This window comes from Crocodylus siamensis, chromosome 5 (assembly GCF_052110815.1).
Source record: "Crocodylus siamensis isolate JL-2025a chromosome 5, ASM5211081v1, whole genome shotgun sequence".
NCBI classification, from domain to species: domain Eukaryota; kingdom Metazoa; phylum Chordata; order Crocodylia; family Crocodylidae; genus Crocodylus; species Crocodylus siamensis.
Genome location: NC_143399.1, coordinates 20,159,154 through 20,179,959, shown reverse-complemented (window position 1 = coordinate 20,179,959; position 20,806 = coordinate 20,159,154). Strand labels below are relative to the sequence as shown.

General features: G+C 41.2%; 1 protein-coding gene across 3 annotated transcripts in view; it reads left to right on the top strand.

Moving 5' to 3' along the window:
• NEGR1 (neuronal growth regulator 1) overlaps positions 1-20,806 on the top strand; it is a 658,921-nt gene that overhangs the window by 414,995 nt on the left and 223,120 nt on the right. For all 3 annotated transcript variants that reach the window (XM_090049615.1, XM_090049617.1, XM_090049614.1), the window contains exon 3: positions 4,740-4,865. In XM_090049615.1, the coding sequence (XP_089905741.1) occupies positions 4,740-4,865 (126 nt within the window). The remainder of the gene's footprint in view (positions 1-4,739; positions 4,866-20,806) is intronic.

Sequence of the window (20,806 nt, the reverse complement as noted above, 5' to 3'; positions counted from 1 at the left end):
CATCCCACAGGAGCATGGGAGGACCCCCCACGTGCTCAGCGGCGAACCTAGAAGTAGACCAAAAGTACTCCCACTGAGGAAACTAACTCAGCCCAGGTGGACTGAGTTCCCATCCCCTGCACTAGATCAGGCTGGGGATGGACTGACTTCCATCCCCAGCCCGATCGTAAGGCTGGGGAAGGGAACTGAGCTTGGAAAGGGACCTAACCCCGGGCTCAGTTCCCCTCCCCCGTGCTGTGATTGGCTTCCCGCAGCCCGGCAGCAGGAGATGGGGAGAGCCAGGGCTGCACTTCCAGCTGCTGCTGGGAGTGCAGCCCTGGTTCTCCCGTGTCTCCCACCACATCACTGCTGGCTGCTTCAAACTTAAAACGTTTTGAAACTTTCAAAACATTTCTACCTAGCCTCGTTTTGTTTCCAGGCTGTTTCAAAGCCCTTTGTTCCAATTTGATTTCACTGTTTCGAGCTTGAAATGAGTCGAAACAGCGTTGAATTGAAGCAGCCAGCAAAATTTCTCACAGCCCTAGTAGCAGTGAAAGTAATTGACTCGTAAACTGCTAAATATGGGCTTCTGCAGCAGGTAATACAGTGAGTTTTCTTTCTACTTACAGTGTCTAGCTGATGCAGCAAAATTTGCAAAAACCATGCAAGATAAATGCTGAATCATTAAAGCAACTTATCAGTAGGTCAATAACAGCAATAAAGAAATGTGCTTGAAATCCAACCTTTTAATAAAGCCACTCTCCAAGTCCTACCCAATGCCATTTGTGATACCACAGTTTAATATGGAGAAATGTAAAGTTGTGCATTTTTCTGAGGGTTTTTTGGCCCCTTCCTCTCAATGAAATGTAGACGCTACCTATTCAAACTTGCTTGTATTGTCATTGAATGTGCTATTTCTGATGTAGAGATTGTCTGGGTGATATTTAGCATGCACTGAAGACATAATCATAAACTATTCCATACTGACGTAGGTATGTGGCTTCACAGATGATAATTTATGGGGAAGATCATGTAGGTGTGGTACATATAGTTTCAAGCAGGGAGGAACAGTGAGGCTTTTCTTAAGTCTATTTCATACAGCATTTATATGATTTTTCTATGTTTTGAAAAGTAGAATAAAGCAAGAGGCAAAGTTTGGATTGTGGGTTGCAATTCTTTGCCGTAACTATTCCATTCTCTGATTGACTTGCAGCACAAATACAGGCTCCTGCTTGGATTGCTCATAATTCTGGAATAAATAATCTTCTTTAGTAGCTTTGCAAGGCATATACAGGGCAGATATATAGATGGAAGCACAGTGCACTGCAACTGTTTTGGGAGAAAATGTAAATGGGACAGAAGTAGACCATGTACAGATACAGACATTTTACTGTTGTTCCTCTTAGGCCAGACTGCAGCTTCAAACCAAGACCCTTGTGTCTGTTTTGGCAAGAGAGTCTAGTGCAAGGAGTTATCTTGTGTCAACTTTGAAACTAGGCCTAGCCCTTACTCATAGATATGGAGCCTAGTGCTGCTGCTTGTTGAAGTGTAGGGGATGCAGGCCTAAAATTGTGGCTAACTCCTGAACTACAGGTAGAGGGCTCCTTGCTGCTTCTTTACCTGGTGTCATGCACCCACAGAGGTCAAGACCTATAAAACTTATGGTAAAGCATTGGTAAGTGGTCTTTTTGAGGTGTCAGACATAAGAGTTCACTTGCAAGAAACTGTGATCTTCTTCATTCTCAACAAATAGTGACCTGTATACTGACTATTTTACTAAGGCTTAAAGACTTTTATGTTCCCTGGTATAAAAAGTCATAAATTACAGTTATATCAACATTTATAAAACTTAAATATTTGTGTTTTAATGTTCTCACTTTAAAAACTGTCTATTCATCTATTATTTCATACAGTTAGTAATAATTAGCCAGATTCTGGTATGATCTAATGTTTTCACTGTCTTTTTCTTCAGAAGCAGTGGTTAAAAAATAGGACTTTTAAACTAATATGATTAAGGTAATTTGGGGTGTTGGAACATTGTAAGGTAGGATTAATACAATAAAGACTCAGTATGCTCTACTGAAGATTTTCAGTATCTTTTTGTCACTTAGAAAGCTTTCCCTAGTATGATGTCAGCACAGGAGGTACCTAAGAAATACAGCAAATCATTACCCCAGGGATAAGAAAGCTTTGGTTTTCATTATACGTATTTTTGTTCAAAAATTGAAAGCTCATAATCAAAGGCTTTTTTCCTGTGTTACCAACATGCCCCTGCATTATGGAATAGTTTTATCTGAAAACTGCATTTCCAATATAAAAAGGCTTCCATTACTAGAAGATGCTGTCATACCCCTATGCAGAATCTATCACTTTTTTTCCCCCGTATTTCACTCTTAGCATGTGGTTGTACTTTGAAGAGTGTTTGCAAAAATAAAATTGTTCTGTGTTGTTATCTTTTCATGATTTTCAAAAAAAACATACTCAACTAACATGGAAACAGAGACGCATTACAAGTGAAAGCTTCTTTGCCTAGAATCTAAAAGTCAACTTGAGTTCTTGTTCTCTTGAAAGAGAATAGCACGAAAGGAAGCCTGACTGCAGTGAGGCAATGATCTGTCAGGGAGTCCTTCTAGGTTATATTCCCTGCTCCTAGGATGCTTAAGCTTTTTGTATTAGACAAACATTGGCTTAAAATTACAGAAAGAGTCCCTAAAGTAAGAGCAGGAGCACAGAATTCCCTCCTTCCAGGTGGGCAGTGCTGTAGCAAAGGGGGGGTGCAAGTGGGGTAACTGCCCTGGGCACCAAAGCGAAGGGGCACCAACAGGTACTGTCCAGCTGGGGCAGGGCATGAGATGGAACCTCAAGCAGCTTGTCTGGGGGGGCATGGGGACAGGGGAAGGGTGGCTCCTGCCACTGTGTGCAGTCCCGGGCAAGCATGGGGGGACAGTGTGCCCTCTCGATCCGTGTGTGGGATGAGGGCGGGCTGCTGGCTTTGCCCCAAGTGTGAAACTTTGTTGCAGTAGCACTGCAGGTGGGCACCTTTGTAACTGGACATACATGGTCATGCTCCTACTTGGTCTCTTTCTCTAACTCCATGAATCTTGCTTCATGGTGGTCCAGCCTCAACAGGAAGAGGTAAAGAGCACTTCTTCTCAACTCTCATCTATAGCCTGATAGTTAATGCACTATTCTGTGAGATGTTGATTTGAAGTCCACCAGGCTTTGGAGAGCCTTGCCCACAGCTCTCATTTACTAGATAAGGGATCTAGGTACTAAGGCTGATTATATAATAAGGTGTGCACAACCACTTTTCCCGTCACTTGCATAGTGTTTTTAAAGGAAAATATCCTCATTCTGACCTGACTTATCAGTGTGTTAGGCGTGCTTAGAATATGCCTAATGGATTTGGGACTGTTAGGGGACATAGGTGCAAGGGTACGTCATTTATGAATCCTAAATGGCCTTTAAGTATGATAAAAGCTGAGCTGTTTAGCAGTGCCATAAAGATCTTTGTTCTGGGCATGCACAGAGGAAGGTCTCTCCATGCCTCAAACTTTACTAAGAAAATCTTAGGTGCCTATGGCCTTTTTGTTGACAAAGAAATTGGGTTATAATTTTCTGGATCACACTTTGGGACTTAGGTACCTAAATTCTACCTAATTTGCACTTTAGACACTTATGGCTTCATTGAAAAATTCTTCTGTTGATCTTCAAGAATGAAGAAAATCCTATTAATTCATTTAGCTGTGATCACACTTGCTAAATTCAGACAGTCAAAAAGCCCGAGACTGAACTGATTCAGTCTTCCCAGGTTAGTCTAAGCTGTGCAGATTGACTCAATGAGCAAGGGAACAGGCATTCACTTTTGATTCTGGAAATGGAACCATATGACTGAAGTGGCCCAAGCCAGAAGCCAGGGGGTACTAGAGCATGCCTTTCTGTTGAGCTAGAGCAAACAGCTTGGGCCGAGGCTAGCCCACCCACTCTGCAAAGCATCCCAGACTGAGAGTTAACCTGAATCTGTAGGGGATCTGGGTCAGAAGTTCAATAAATCACTTTAACCTAAATCAGTTAAGTCTGATACTACATCCATCCAGGTTTATCTTAAAGCAGTTTTGACCATTTTGAAATGGTTTATGTGCCCTGAACTTCTGTTTGTGGTATAGATTTGAACCAGTTTCTAATTACTTGTACTGGTTTATGGGTAATATCTGTCCCTAGCTACTGCACAAACAGCATCAGTACAAAGAAATAAAAACCTGTTTCCACACACAAAGAAAAGATGTAATGAACAGGAAAGGCTATTATTTACATAGGTATTTTTCAGTGTATAATAGCATTTTAATTTGATGTCCAATATGAACTAACATGAACATGTTCAAACTTTGCTTGAACAGGAGCTATGTTGGCAGTTGACCAGGAAGCTGATAGTTATACTACATTTGTATAAAAGAGAGCAGATTGCAGCTGTCCTACTCTTTTTATCTGCAGCATCTTGATCTTCCATATAATTAATATCCTCTATATTAGTGATGGGAACAGAGGTAGCCACATTTAAGCAATTTTGGACAAGGACTTTGTGTCTTTTTGTGTGTGTTTGCAAATTGCCATGCGAATTAACTTAGCTAATAAATTGAAAATAAAAATAGTTTGGGCTGCAAGATGCACGTTAGCCATCTGTGGGCAAAAGACTTGAAATTGTTTTTTAGCATTTAATGCAAAGTGCTTTCTCTTACAGTTTTGTTTTTGCTTTGTTTCAGTTTCTGCAAAGATATATCATATTTCAACTGACATTGTTGTAAATGAAGGGAGCAATGTTACTCTTGCGTGCTTGGCGACAGGAAAACCAGAACCTTCCATTTTGTGGAGACATATCTCTCCTTCTGGTAAGCACAACACATTTTACAGACTAGATTCTCTTCCTTCAATTTTGACCATTTAAAAATGTTTACTAGTTAATCCTCAAAACAGCCTTCTGAGGAAACTGCATTAGTTGGTCTTCTTTTTATGTTTTTAAAATGAAGAAAATGAAACAGATAAAATAAAACTAAAATATTCAAAAATGACACCACTGGCTTTAAATACCTCAATGATTTTGCAAAAGGGAAGAATTTAATTGAGTGATATCTTTTATTGGACCAACTACAATCTTGGGATAGAGTTAGATAAGCTGTTGAAACATGATATTCATCCATTAAAATAAAATAAAATTGATGCTTAGACCAGATTTTAAGAACATTTGAGCTCCCCAAACTCTGGTTGACCTCACTGAAATTTATTGATGCTTAGGAATTATTAAAGTCAGGAACAAAAGTTTAAAAAAATGGATTTCTCAAATTTCAAATTTACTTTTGAGGTTTAGGTCTGAGTGATTTGCTTAAGGACACACACACTTCAAAAAGAGAGTTTCTGAGCCCTAAGCTTATGCTTATTCCAACAGACTGCAGACATCTATGAAACGTTTCGTATAAAAAGGATAAAAGGCTTCTCTATAACAAAATAGGGAAAGATAAAAAATATGAAAACACCATGCAGTTATTTCATTTACTTTCACTACTACTTCATCTTACAATTATTTTATCATGCAGCATAGTTTGTCAAAATGGCTTTAGCGGGCACATTAAATAATACATGAAAAATGCAAACAGAAATGACATCTAAAATATGATTTCCATTTACTTTAATCTTTTCTTGTATACTCATTGTGATTTTGATTCCACGCTGATACAGAATTCCTTTTCCTATTTTAAAGAAAGTCTTTGTACTTGGAAACAGAGTTAAGTTGTTTTCCAGATGGTAGAAAAAATGTGTCTTTTGAAGGCCTCTATATATTGCTACTGATGGCAAGAGTACCTCATTTCAAGCTGTGTTCATTGGGGAGCTGCATCAACAATCAATGCCTGAAGCTATATAAAGGAATTCCACTCTCCAAATGCATACTTGCAAACAGCTAAAGGAACCTCAGCCCCATGTCTTAGAGATTTGGCTTTGATAATCATCTCTTATTACTAGAAAGATGTCCCTCCAGTGCAGATGAGAGCCTTGATGCTGGATCTGGAACATTTTTAATGTAGATTCTAATATTTTAATTGAATCTAAATGTAAAGTTCTTTTTCTACTTGCTCCCTTCTCTTTACTTTTCTGAAATCAGATTATTTTCATGGGAGCATGGCTTTGTGGAATGCCACTGAATATATCACATTACTGAGTTTAAAACTGATTACATACTTGTTCTGTAATTAAAAATTGTATTTTCCTTCACTTATTTGCAAACTAAAAATTAAAGTGGAAGTTTACATTGCAAATCACATTACTTAGTATTGTTTTCTGGTTAGTTAGTCATATGCTTTGGATGCTATTCAGTTTGACTGGATGAATTAATGAGTTCATGTAATGTCCAGAATAATGGCAATAAATTATCATAGGGGTGGAACATAGCACCTTAAAGTGGGGCTGAGCAACAGTTTGCTTTACAAAGCAAGATTTGAAAAAAGCAATTACTAACCTTTAAAACAACAGTAAAATCCGTTTTAAAGTGACAATCAAGGGGTTAGAAAAAATCAGTTGGAGAATAAAGAAGTCTTTAAACTAAAAGGCAAACAAAATTGTATTGGAAACCTTGGGGAGACTGGAGAATGGTAGTTTAAGATGTGAGATGACGTATTGGAGGTAGTTGTTAGGGTTTCCATGAACAAATGAGTTGCATTAGCAGAATCCTAGTGTTCTCTTTTAATGTCTTGTAAATGTTTTTTAGTAGTGTATCTTTAATTTTAGGCACAGTACTCTGGACACATCTCTCAGTTAAGCTTATGCAGTCTCAGCTGTTTATCTTTTAGGATGGCAGGATTCCTTTCTTTCTGCTGCATTTAAACTTGTCAGATATTAATTTTGTGTTTGGTTTACTTCTTATGATCATTTGCTAATTGGTTACCTTGCTTGCTTACAAGGAATTAGAAGGTGAAGATGCTCAGAAGGAAAAAGGATTCTTCATAAATTAAGCAAGGTTAATGCACTTATCTGGGGCTGACTGAACGATGTCTATCCCAGAATACTGAAAAAACCAGCCTGTGAAATCACAGGTGTAGTAGCAGTGATTTTTAATAAATCACCTCAGAAGTGAGGCCATATCACTGAAGAATATTAAAGGAAGAAAAAGGGAACCACTCAGATATAGACCTATTAATCTCACCTGAATATTATATAAACCTTAGAACATTTTTTAAGGCAAAGATAATCCTGTACAGAGGTAGATGGCAAAATAGAGAACATGAAACCTGGATTTACCAAAGTTAGATTGTGCCAGAGTAACCTGATACCTTTTTGATAAGGTAAATGATTTTTTCCCTAAGGAATTTAACTAAATGTTAGTAAAATATTAAATACGGTGCCTTGAGGGGTGTGTGTATATATGGTGGGGATTAATAATTGTCATGTTCATCTAGCTTAATGTGGTAAAGTAGTAGATCAAGTGTTTTTTCTTGAAAAAAGAAATCTTTGTTCCAGGGGCAGGTTTTTTCAGATGTCTCCAAGAACCAGTGTTGGGACCAATCTTCTATAATATTCTTATTAATGACTTGGGCACAAAAATAGCGCTAGGCAAGTGTGCCAGTGACTCGAAGTTGGAAGTCTTTATTAATATGGAGGACTATTGGAAAACCGTATGTAAAGAATTGGGTGACTTTAAGGACTGAAGTAATAGAAATGGATGAAATGTAATAGTACAAAGCACAGAGACATGCTCTTAGGGACTAATAACAAGCAATTATGTTGCAACCTTGGGAGCTTGTCTGTTGGAAAAAAATAGAGGAGTAGAAAGCTTGATTCAGGGTGTTTTTGAGCCATCAGTATGATGTATCCATAAAAAAACATAAATGAAATGTTAGGTTGTAACAGGCAAGGTATTAAGGCATGTGTCAGACCTTGTATGGAGTACTCTGGACTGTTATTCCACATATGGTTGTCCAAGTTCAAGAAAACTGCATTCAAACTAGAATAAGTGCAGGGAAGAACTACTACAATAGTCCGAATGAGGATCATGCTCAAAACCTGTTCTGCCCAGGAGAGGGCTGTGCTCCAGAGCACTATTCAGTTTGCAAGCCTTTTGCTAAAAGACTACATAAAGACAGTGAATACTGTGAAAACTGAAAAACCATTTCTTCAGGAATATGAGAAACCTCAGTCCCCAGCAGACCCTTTAATAAATCATGTACTATATCTGCCCCACAATTTGAGTTCCTAGTGAACTGAGACATTGAGCCCTCAGATATGGTACACCCCACGAGCCAGTTGCCTCACTAAGAACTTCAGAAAGGGGCTGTAAGGAGTATTGCTTCAAGGACTAAGATAGGCACAAATCCTCTTCTCCTACCAGGGGTCACAAAGCTTTCCCTCAAGCTCAGCTTTTAAAAACCCTAAAGCTGAAGTCTTGCTTCAGAGTGTCCATTACCCAATCAGGCATTATTCAGGTCAATGAAGGTCATGGTCATGTAAAGATCTGAGCATTGCTTTGGCAGTTCTTCTGCAGCTGTCAAGTAACAAATCGTATCTATTGTACTTCTGAATAGTCTGAAACCACATTGGGACTTCGGTAGAATCTCCTCATTGAGCAAAGTGAATTTATTGGGGAGCACGTGGATTAATATCTTCCCTGCTATGGACAGGAGTGGAATACCACAATAATTGCTATCTGATCTATCTCCTTTCTTGAATATGGTCTGACAGTGTAAATTGTGCTAACCAAATCCTCATCTGTGCTAGTTCAGGGCCTCTTTAACATCACTGATACATACACAGTAACCAGAGACTTTCAGTTGAGGCACTTCCAGATTGTGATCTCATTGCGAGGCTGTGGAAGATGGCTATCTCTAACCTATTTCATAAGAAGAGGAGGAAAGCAGACCTTCCTCCCCATGTTGAGCCAGTGTATTCAGTGCTGCTTTGGGTGGGTCAGTGAAAATATAGCAGGTTTGGTTGAGGATTACTTGAGGAACACAATTGTCAGGTCCTGATTTACACGGTATTTTTTTGCATCGTTTCAGTTATGCATGGTCAATTAATTGTGACCCTTTATTTTTGTACATGGTCTGGATTCACTTTTACATGGTGCAGCATGGTCACCAAGATGCACAGATGCATCTAGAATCAGCTGGTTGCTTTCTGCCCCCCATCCACCACACTGCTCTCAGTGTAACTTGTAAGTGTGTTGTGGTGGAAGAGGAGGGGAGAGGGAAGGGGCATGGGGGGGCAGATCAGTGCTCCCACAATGAGGGAGGGTGTGGGGCGAGGGCTGGGGCAGGCACTGCCCAGCCAGGGCAGGAGCAAAACGGAGCCACGACTCATCTGGGGGTCGCAGGGTTGGGAGGCAGCTCTCACCACTGTATGCACCCTGGGAACGCACAGGGGGAGACATATGCTTCCTGGACCTGTGTAGGGTGGGCTACAGCTGGGGGCTGGAGCTGGGGCTGCGTGAGGCTCTTTTCAGCAGGGGCTAAGCCGGGCTGGACTCAGGACAGGTGGTGGCAGTGCTGGAAGGGGGCTATGGTGAAACTTGGAGTGGCTGCAGCCCCCCCATAGCCCCTTCCCAGTGCCACTGCCTCCCACGCTGAGCCCAGCCTCCACTGCAAAAAGCCTGGCACAGCCCCAGCTCCAGCCCACAGCTGCAGCCTGCAAACCCTGTGCCCCAGGATGAACCACAGCTCTGTCTCTCCCCCACCCCACCCTGGTGGCGCAGCATCTGCCCTGCCCCACTCCTCCCTCATCGCTGGTGGCGTTGATCTGCCCCCACATACACGCCCCATCCCTCTCTCCTCCCCTTCCACCTCACGAGACTTACCAGCTGCATACAGCTCTCCATGCTGCTGGGCTCTACTCCTCTCTGTCTGCATACTGCACTGCAGCTGCATGCATGCACGGGCATTTATTGGCCCCATTTCTATTTGCATGGTATTTTTCAAGAGTGCAACCACCATGTAAATTGAGACCCTATTGTATTATCAATGTTCCATAGGCACCCCTCCTAACAAACTTTATCAATCGTACCTGTACAGGTTTATCTGGAAATATAAATCCATATGCCAGAAAACTTGAATCTTTACAAGGGAGTCTTTTGAGACTTAAGAAGAATAGTAAAGATACTGGCTATTCCCTTAGGAAACATTCAAGAGGAGAGGTTGCATAAGCTTTTAAATATCCTTCAACCATGATGTACTAGTTGAATCTACCAAAACAAGCTGGCATTCACCTCTCAATTCTGGTGATTTTTTTAAAATGAGTAGTTACAAATGAGTTTTGTTTTGTTTTTGAACCAATCCTCTACAGGAAATTAAGGGGAACACTCAGTGTAACGAGGCTAGGCCAAGTTTACTCCTTAGTAGAAAAATTGAATAAATCAAACCTCTTTGGAAGAAAAATATATTCCATAATGAGCCACCTAGTAAAAGTAATGAATTGCCAGGCATAACTTTCTACTCTGGGATAGGAAAAAGGCCAGGTATTTGTTTATTTGCTTAGGGAAGGGGGTTGTGATATCTTTTATTGGACCAAATTTATAATTGGGGGAGAGGATTAACAACTTGTGGCACACAGTGCCTTTCCACAAGTTTCCCTGGGCACCTGTGCACAAGCAGCGAGGCTGCTGCATTGCACTGTAATTACAGCATGTTGGAGCAGGCTTGATTAATGGAGTGTGCTAGAGCATGGTAATTAACCACACTCCAGCAGACTCTAGCGTCTCGTGCATCAACATCGCTGTGCTTAAAAATGGCATTGGGGTGCTTTAACTAAACTTTCAGGTAAAGCTTCAGGTTCCCATTTACTGCCTCACATTCTGAATCTGTCAAGATAATCAGTTTTGAGACACAGTGGGCACATTTACACAAGACGCTGACTGCACAGTAGCCAAAAAATACTGCGCAGTAGCACGTCACGGCACTAACAGTGCTAATATGATACTGTGCAATGTTAGTAGGCTGCTGCACACTAACATTACTAAAAAGGCTTTGCCAGTGCTACTGGCCAGTAATTCAGGTTACTTCACATTTATTTAGTACTTCATTATACAAGTACTAAATAAATGCACAATAACCACTGCACAGTAGTGTCACGTGTAGACATGCCCAGTAGGGAACTCCTTCAGAAACATTTGCTTTCATATTTCTCTTTGGTGCTTACCTTTCCTGTTTCCAGGAGATTTGGACAATTTGTCCTGGGACAAATTATGGTGCATTCCATTAAAACTCAAGGGGCACGTCCATCCATGCAAGCATGTGGGCTTGCAGCAGCTCAGATAGTAGTGGTGCAAATTTAAGCCATGGCTTTTTGCTTCAGCGCATATGCTCAAACATACACTTCATTGTGGAGCAAATTGTGCCACTTGGGGCAAAATAATGCTGCCGGACTCTTCTCAGATCTGCAGCCACAGGGGCCTAGAGCCTGGGGCCAGCACCTGTGCTTTCCCCACTAGTCCAAAAGCTGCCCTGGCAAGTAGCTCAGGGCTACCCACTCTCAGGAACTTCTGGGGCCCACCAAATTGGTACCTGGTGACATTACCCCTTGTGCCAGCTGGATTGCTGAAGCAGCCCTGAGAGTTCCCTGTATCCTTTACCCACTGCAGCAGTCTGGCAGTGGGAGCTGCTGCCTGGCTGTGACCTGCTGCACACCTGCCAGACCCGGATGGGGACTGCATAGCCAGGAGAAACAGCTGTGGGCCAGCTGCCAGTGGGCTGTGGCTGCAGGGTTGGCCTTTGCAGCACTACTGCCATGTGTGCCCCTGCCTCTGGGCAGCTGTCACCCAGAAGATGTTCCCAGTCTGGTGGCCTGCTTTGAACTGTCAAAGCATGTTCTCCTGGCTCCAGTTGGCCAGGAGGTCAGCCACCTTCAGCTGGGCCCAAGATGCCAGCTCTGAGCAGGAATTCTAACAGGAATTCTGGTGTTCCTTATTGGAAAACTGATTAAAAAAATCCCAAAGTCGCTCTGTAAAATACTCCAAAATCCATGTTCCTTCATGATTAAAACAGAGCCCCCTCCCCCAGGCAACAGGGGGCAGCAGGGCCCAGGCTGGAGCTGCTGAGGCTGTCACCCCACCCCACTGTGTGGGCGGGGCCCCAGTGATCCAGATGGGCAGCTAAAACAGTGCGGGGGGGGGTTGTTTGGGTTTTTTTAATTGTGGGGATGCTGGGGGTGGGAGCAGGGATTGGGCCTCAGGGAGTTGGGGGGGGTGGAGTGTTCTGGCACTGGTGGGAAGACGGGTAAGTGGGGGTAAGTTGGCCACTTGACTCCCCTACTGTCTGGCCCTGTACTGCTGCCTGCTCCACTGCAATGGCTGAGAGGACAAATGTAAGATCATCATCCAATAATTAGAGTCTATGCATGGAAAATTAGAACAAATAGCATTTTCCTTGTATAGAATTTAGTTGTGGGGGGGGAACATCTTAAATTCAAAATTGTCTTAAGTTTGGGTAAATGCAGTACATTCATGTTAGGAGCAGAGGAGGAAAGCCCAGCCCAGATAATTCCCTGAGAGTATGGAAACAGTCAGACCTATAAACCCAACATGTTATGTTCTCTTTGCCAATCCATAATATAAATAATTGAAAAACTTTCTTTTGAGGTAACTATGTAACATTACCATAGTAAGGGACCTGTTTGGAATATAGACTATTACAAAGTATTACAATAATTAAACTTCTGGTATGGTGAGAGACCTGGATTTATTTTTTAAAAGTACAAAGCACTTGCAAATATTACTTTACTGTACCTGGTTTGCATCCTGATTTCTGCAAATTGTCTTTATTTGGTCCCTAAGGTTCATCCGTACTTTATATTTTCCATCAGTTTTCTCAAATTGTTCCCAGTGGCATTAATGAGGCACACATACAGGCATCTGAACCAGAATGCAGGGCTAAATTATATTAAAGAACTCTATTTAGAATATTCTGGAATTGTTTGTCAAAGCTGCTACTAAAAGATAAGAAACTGAAATCTCTGAATACAAATGATTCAATGTAGCCTAATTCTGAAAAGTTATCATGGTATGCATCAATGCAGCCTCTACTTGGATGAGGTCAAATACAATATTTTGAATGAAAGATAAAATGAAACTTTAATAGAATTGAAAATAAAATATACTTAAAGGTGATTCTTAACTTGGTACATAAATTATTGGTCTGTAATCTTTATGGTGCATGTTTAATTTGGAGTCATTATGCAAATGCATTCATTATATAAATATTCATTATACAAACCTATTATGTAAATCCACAAAATCTACACATTCGCTGTAACACTGTAAGGAACACAGAACTGTAGTTTGTAATCTGAAAATCTTGTATTGTTGAAATGTCATCTGAATAAATTGCAGGTATTACTTATTTTGTTCTGACATTTAAGAGCAAAGTGCAACATCAATAGTTTAGGAATGAAACCAGAATTTTAAAGAATTAAGACCTGTCTGAAGCATAATGCTAGCTTTTAACACTTGTATGCGCAGCATACTTATTGTTACCATCTTGGGAAAGCAAACACTGCAGATGTTACCAAGAGGATTTGTAACTAGACCTGGTCAGACATCTTCTGGCATTTTTTTTTTTCTTGGAAATGTGAAACTTTTCACAGGACCCTACCCTTTTCAAATAACTTTCATCAGGAAGGTCTCTCCATTCCAGGATTGAATTTCTGCTGAACGAGGGAGAGACCACTTCCATAAGGGTAAACAGCTTAGTGGTTTGGATACTCCTCTGTGTTGTAAGTAATCCAAAAACCTGCTTTGTCCAAGTCAGTGACCAAAAAGGACTAAAAAGATGTTTCCAACATCTCATATCTTGTGCAAGTGTCCAAACCACTAAGGCAGTTTTTCTGTCTTCGGCCATATTGGTATGTAATTATTTAAGCAAAGCTGATCAGCCTTAACAAGTGAAGTTAAGTGAGAGAGACCCTAGAACAGAAAGTAGCTAAGTGGTAATGGCCTTCACCCAGGATGTGGGGAAATCAGCTAGAGTTTCCTGTTTTCAGCTGGGCAGAGCAAGGATTGGATCTCATCTCTCTCACTTTTATGTCTTAAATGAGCATCCTCAGAGGTATTTGCTCTCTGTCTCTCTTGGAGGAGGAGTACTTTGAAAAGATCTTGGTTTCATGTATAGGTGAAACAGGAAAATACTGACATTAAAAAATTCCACGTAGTAGGCAAACCACTTTCTGTCCAGCTCCTGTGGCAACAAAATGGTGATTTCAGAAAGCCCCAACCCCCTCTCCCTTCCGGGTATCTGAGATTATATACACTTGAGAGGGCTTGGTTCCTTGATTTGACTTGTGTCAAGTGAGCCAGGATGGAGAAGAACTGCAGGTCCTCTTTACACTCAGCAAGTTACTTTTGCACTTGCTTCTTTTACAAACGTATAATGACTTCAGATCTGTTTTCGTCTCTTTCTTGTGGGGTCTTGGAACGGAGAAACAAGTGAAACAAGATTATGGGTGACGATGGGATGAGTAAGCCTTCAAGTCACCAATAGGGTTGCCAACTCTGACTGAAGCTATTCTGGGAGATTTTTTTTCCCCCAACATGATGTAATGTCATTAATTTCATTTTCTTAAAATATCTTACTAAAATCTCCCAGATTGCTGTCAGTGGTTACTGGGAGATGGATGCCAATTCTGGTAGGCTCCTGGCCAATCCAGGAGGGTTGGCAACCCTAGTTACCAATCTATCTATACTTCTTATTAGTAATGAAAGATGTATGATTGCACTGAGTGAAGCAGGAGTCTCGTGAAAAAATAGGATGTGATCATGTTGAAGGCTGTATCAAAATGTATATGTAGACATTTTGGTTAAAAAACTAGTGTTTTGGGAAGTAGGATCTTTCCCACTTTCATGCTGAGATTCCCCTCCCCCTATTAGCAAAGTCCTGTTTTCATGTGCGCCATGACTGAACTGAATCCAATACCAGCCCTATTGTTTCTGGACAGTGCTAAAACTCTGAAGATGTATTACACTAATGTATCATCATAGCACTGTCGTTCTGACAATATATTAGTGTAATACATCTTCAGAGCACTCAAATGATGGGGCTGTCTAGGAAGAATGAGTCTGAGTGGATTCAATTCAATTACAGGACAAAAGACGTTGCTAGTTGCTGGAGAGGGGGTGGGCAAGAAGAGAAAGTTATCTGCAGAGTTTCACGGGAGCAGACTACTGTAAAATTTTGAATATTTAATTGAGAGAAATTTTATTTTGCTTTAGCTTCAACTAATTATTGGAGAGTATAAGGAAAGGTCAAATGACCCTTTAGTAACATTAGTATATCCTGCTTCTCTGAGGCATAACCGAGCAGTTTTGTGCTTTTGCACAGTGGCAGTGTATAGGGCAGTAGTAGATAAAGTAGCCAGGTGGCTGGTATCCACAGCATCTACTGTTTTTGAGTCCTCTCCCCACCTGGGGCTATTGCCCTGCTCCCCTTTTTCCTTGATTATGTTATTGCCTCTCCTCATGTACTGAATGATCATAAGGTGACAATTTTTCCAAAATCTAATCTTTCTGTACAATACACAAGCAGCAAATGCCCTGTATAAAAGTACGTACTGTCTGCAGCAAATTTTTAAAGATGGAAATGCCTAATTTTAAGTCAAATAAGCATATTTCCACGCTGTGTGTTTATACAATGTATAGCTTTGTTGTAAGATACTCTTCGGTTTTACTTTCAATCAGAAGTGCTTAAACTAAATGTTGCAGTTTCTTTAACTCTGTTTTATTTAATTAAACTTTTCAGGTGTAGTACATATATGTATGAGATTATAGGAGTCAGTAGACCATATGCACTCAGACTAACATAATAGGTATTAGTATAACTAAACTTAAATTAAAATAATCATCATTCCCACAGAATCTACTCAATATAGCAATTATATTATTTCTTAGTGTATAACAAGTTGGTATCTTCTACCCTACTATATAGCTGCTACCATTAGCACTGCAGAGCTAATGTTAACACTAATCACAACTGTGCAAAATATCTAGACAGAGATCCACCTTTTCCCAGCTTTATAATTCAAAGTTGAATTAGCAGTTACTTCAAGTACTTTGGAAACCATCCCATTTGAAAGGCCTCTGTGTTGGATCCTTGTTCAGTTGCCAAGCCTCTTTCACTTGAGTTGTTTTGTCCTAGATAGTTTAAAACTTGTGATTAATTGTTACCTTCTTCATCAGCCTGTATTCCTGATGCCAGTGACTACTGCCAGCCAGAAGCTGCCAGTCAGCTGCCTCAAACTCCAAGCAATCCCAAGACACTTCTCTTGCTGTCCTTTACGGCCAGGCCACTAGTCAAGAAAAACTCTTCCCACAGCACAGCTTTTCTATAGAATGATACATAACTGCTCTGCAGGAAGTTTCCCCACAGTTTTGGGTACTCTCATCTCCAATCTAGCAGTCTACAGGATGTAATCAAGTTTCTTCAGCTGCAGTGCTGTGAGAAATTCCCCTGTCTTTAAAGGAGCTGATGACTCTTCCTTCTGAAAAGGACTAGAAGTCTTATCTCAGTGAAGCTAAAAAGTTCTGAGTGGGGATAATAAAAACTATGACACTCTTACAGGAAGATGAATTTATTAGGTCCCCAGGAAAAATAACACAATCCAGTGATTTAAGTTGCTAAGCATTGGTGGTGATGTGCTTCTGTTATGCCATCATTATTCATTTTATAGGCAACTGCTTGAGCATGGGCACTAGTATTGTATTCATCTTTCAGGTGAAGCATTACTGGACTGAGCTGAAACATCTGTTCCATACAACTAAGTTGCAATTGTCTGGAGACAAGCCAGAAAACCTTTCATAATAAATGAAGCCAAGGAGAATTGGCAATGACTATGCTAACATTAACCATGAGCTGGGAAGTTTTCTTTATTCCACGAAGGGAAAGAGACACTTTAGTATTACAGGGCATTATTATGAATAATAGTCTCCACCTGTATCATACAATTTTATCTTAACCCTCTGGCTTCCATTTCACTCTGATATCAGTTCTAATAGTTCGTTGGAGGGAGGGGGCGTGTAAGTGCCTAGATAGCTGTAATTAGCCAGGACATAATACTCTGAATTTAATCTTGGCTATGTTCTTTGAAAGGTTACACAAGATGAATTAAAAGGTATCTTTTTTTAGGATGTTATAGTGACAGAGATTAGATTAATTTGGGGTTCACATATGCAGGAGTCTATGAAGGTCTCCCAGCTCTGAATTAGTAGATACGAGAATAAGCCTTTTCTTGATTTAAACAAAAACTCACTGGGTGTGTCTACACATGTACTTGATTGCACAGGAATTTACTGTGTCACCAGCTGCACATGCACAGCAGTTGGGCCTGTGTAGACTAATTTACAGAACTGTCAGATAGTCTGGTCAGGCACAGGTACTATCCGATGGCAAGGGTACATTACTGAAATGAATGTGGAGATGATGATGTCAGGATTAGTTTACTCTAGCTCAAACCGCACTGGAGTTTATTCAGTCAGTTCATTCAGTTAATTGCACATGTAAACATGCCCACTGTCATATACTTTGTGCTGGGTTGGGGGAAGTTCCCTAAATTTTGACATTAAATTTTAAGGATTCATAGTGAACTACCTTGTAGGGTTTGTGTGTTTCTGTTGAATAGGCCTTTTGCATCTTTGGATTACTAGCTGTTTATCTCAACAAGACCTCAGAAAATCAGGAAATAGTGTTTTTAATGAGAACAGAAAGTGGGAGGGAGGGAGATGTATTGGGGGATGGGGAGTGATTGAGAGGGGTCACTGCTATCTATTCTGATAGACGGCAGGCCAGAGCATTTAGTTGCATTTGGATGCAACGAAAAGTTTTTGCCTTTAGACATCTGCTTGTTAAATTTGATTCAGCAATGTTGTCACCTTTTGGTCACTTATGGAAAGCTATGCCTTTTCTGAGTTCCTGCCATCTTACAGTATTATTTGAGTATCTTTTAGCCACAGTTATCTATCTTTTTAATCATCTGCAGGCTGAACTACTGCAGTATTTTTACCTACAGCATAAACATAAAAAAGCCAATTGGTCCATCCTACAGTAGCCTGCCCCATCAACAAGACGGCCTAAGGGGAATGCACCATGCTGGCAATATGAGCTTTTTAACTGATTTCTTCCCCATGCCCTGAATGTTAAGTCTGCTTCAAGGTACTAATCCTGTATGGCCAACTGCCTAAATGACCGTATTGGGAAAGTGGATATTACAGTGGAGAGGCAAATAACTATGCATGACAAATTTATGTCTACCGCCTATGTGTTACTCTGATGGACACAATAAGAATGGCCACCGGGTTGGTCCACCTGCTGCATGTGTGTCACAAGTGGCATGGGCAGTCTCTGTGCGTGGTACTCAGCAGATCAGGGAGGAAGCAGCGAACACAGGAAGAGAAAGCTGAGCAACAGATTGGGGAGATGAAGGGAATAGAAGTGAACTCAGGAAAACCATGGGTCTTACTTTGTAAGCATGCTTGCTGAAAGGATTTTCCTCCACTGAATTAATAGATAAACACGACATGCTGTGATATTTTTTTTAGAGCTTAAATAGAACATATGAGATCCTTTAAAGATTGTTTTCTAAAATCAAGGTTAGCAAACTGTAGAGTCAGCTTGTCACCAAATCAATGCATATGAAATGGCAGTTTCCCATGAAGTGAAGAGGAAAGTGAGAGGACTTAATAGCCTGCCTATTAGGAACCTAGCAAAAGAGGTATCCTTCTACTATGCACAATTTATGTATCAATTCAATGCCAGAAAGCAAGCATTAAGAGCTCCTAGGGGTTACCTTTTAAATATTCTTTTAGCTTTTGCATAAAGAGAAGGGTATTCATAATAGTGTATCCTCAAAATCCTACATATATTTATCAACATGCCTACCTCTGCAGAGGATGAAATTCTTCGTTAGACAGATGGAATCTTAGGATCCAAGACTGTAAAGGTATTCATTGCCATAGTCCTTTACATGTGAAGTCAAATGATGCTACACATTGAGATGAATAGGTTGACAAAAAGGGATCTTAAAATACATGTTGCAAGTACCAGAGGTGTACGTTCTATCTTATCCTCGCAGTGGTAATACATTTATTTTTGGAAAACTTTGTCACTTGAAAGTTTTGAAACCAAACCCAAACTTTTGCTTGTTAAAGTGAAGTTGTGAATTTTGAAAAATATTTAGGCTAAGATATTCAGATACTTTGGTCTGCTATATGAAGGGAATGAGAAGTAAGATCAAAATGCTAACTTGGGTAAAACACAGATGTTCTGAATAAAAAAATGGTGATAATTTTCCAGAAAAATTTGTATGAAAATATTTGCTGTTTTGGAACAGATGATGCAAGCCCTTCGTTTTTCAGCAAAAGTAGGTGTAAAGATTATCTTTGCAGGAAAACCACATTAAAATTGGAAAAACAAGTGCAACCAAAATGGCAAACACACAAATCCTCTTGAATGAAGACATTTATTGAGACAAAGACCACCCAGTCAGAAGTTAAATAATTGTTCTGTCCCCAGTTCATCCTGCACAGCTCAGAGAAACTCCAGAGATTGTTTCAGTATTCTTTTTCCAGTCTTTCTAGCCCAGGGTCAGGCAAAATATGGCCCAGAGGCTGGATCCAGTCCACCAGGCCATTTTATCTGGCCTGTGGGGCACCTTAAAAAGTTTAGAGAATTAATATTTATCTGCTCCTGGCTGCCTGTCAAAGATGACAGGAGCCAGGGGCAGTAGGACCCAGGGGAAGCTGGCAGGACCCAGCACCAAGGCTGGCCCAGCCTGACCCCAGCCCTGCAACCCCCCTGGCTGCACTGCTGGACTGTGGGAGCATGGGGCTGTGCCAGTACCCCAAGGCCAGGAGCAGGAGGGTGTGTGTGTGTGTGTGTGTGTGCGCGCATGTGCGCACGCACCCATGCAATGAGGGAGAAGGAGAGAGAAACAGAGAGAGCAATGAGGGAGGGACTGAGAGAGAGAGAGAGAGTGTGTGTGTGTTTATGTGTGTATATGCACAGTGAGGGGGCGCGGGAGTATGTGTGTGTGTGCTCATAGGGTGAGTCCCACAGGCACACGCCACCATACACATATACCCACACTCCCTCACACAGCCATACACGCAGACCCCCACACCTACACCCCCTCACACATCCCAGCCACCCTCCCGCCCACACACAGCACCCCACAAACCCCAAGTCTACCCACACCCCATATATTTATACACACACCCCCATATGCTCCCTCACCCCACACCCATACACCTATCCACCCCCACAAACCCCCCACATATACACCCACACCCTCCCTGCACCTCACATACTGACACACCCACAGCCCTGCCCACAGGTCTAAACCCACCCCCATGCCCCCTACACCACCACAGTTTATGAGAGTAAGACTTCATTTTAAGCTACTGTGTGATTGCCTCTGTGTGCACTACACAAATGCATGTAAATCAGGACAACAAGAGTTTTCTAAATCAAATTAATGAATGTTGTAGATCTTCAATTTTTTAGAATACAGTTTGGTACTTTTCTGGTTTTTAGATGACAAAACTTCTTGCTGAAAGGAATATTTCCAGGGCAGGTGGAGGGACTTCTGGTAGCAAAGGTTGGGGGTTAGGAGGTAGGACTTCCAGTCCCAAGATACTGACTGGGGGTGGGGTACCTGTCAAGGGGTGAGGCTGCCCATGCTAATCTTGACAGCTTGCCAAAACTCAGTAAGTGCCCTTTTGCCCAAAATAATTGCTCGCCCCTGTTCTAGCTCCTGAGCAACAAAGCTGTCCAGCTGGTCTCCTTCTTCAGACTCAGTCTAGGAGCTGACACTTGCT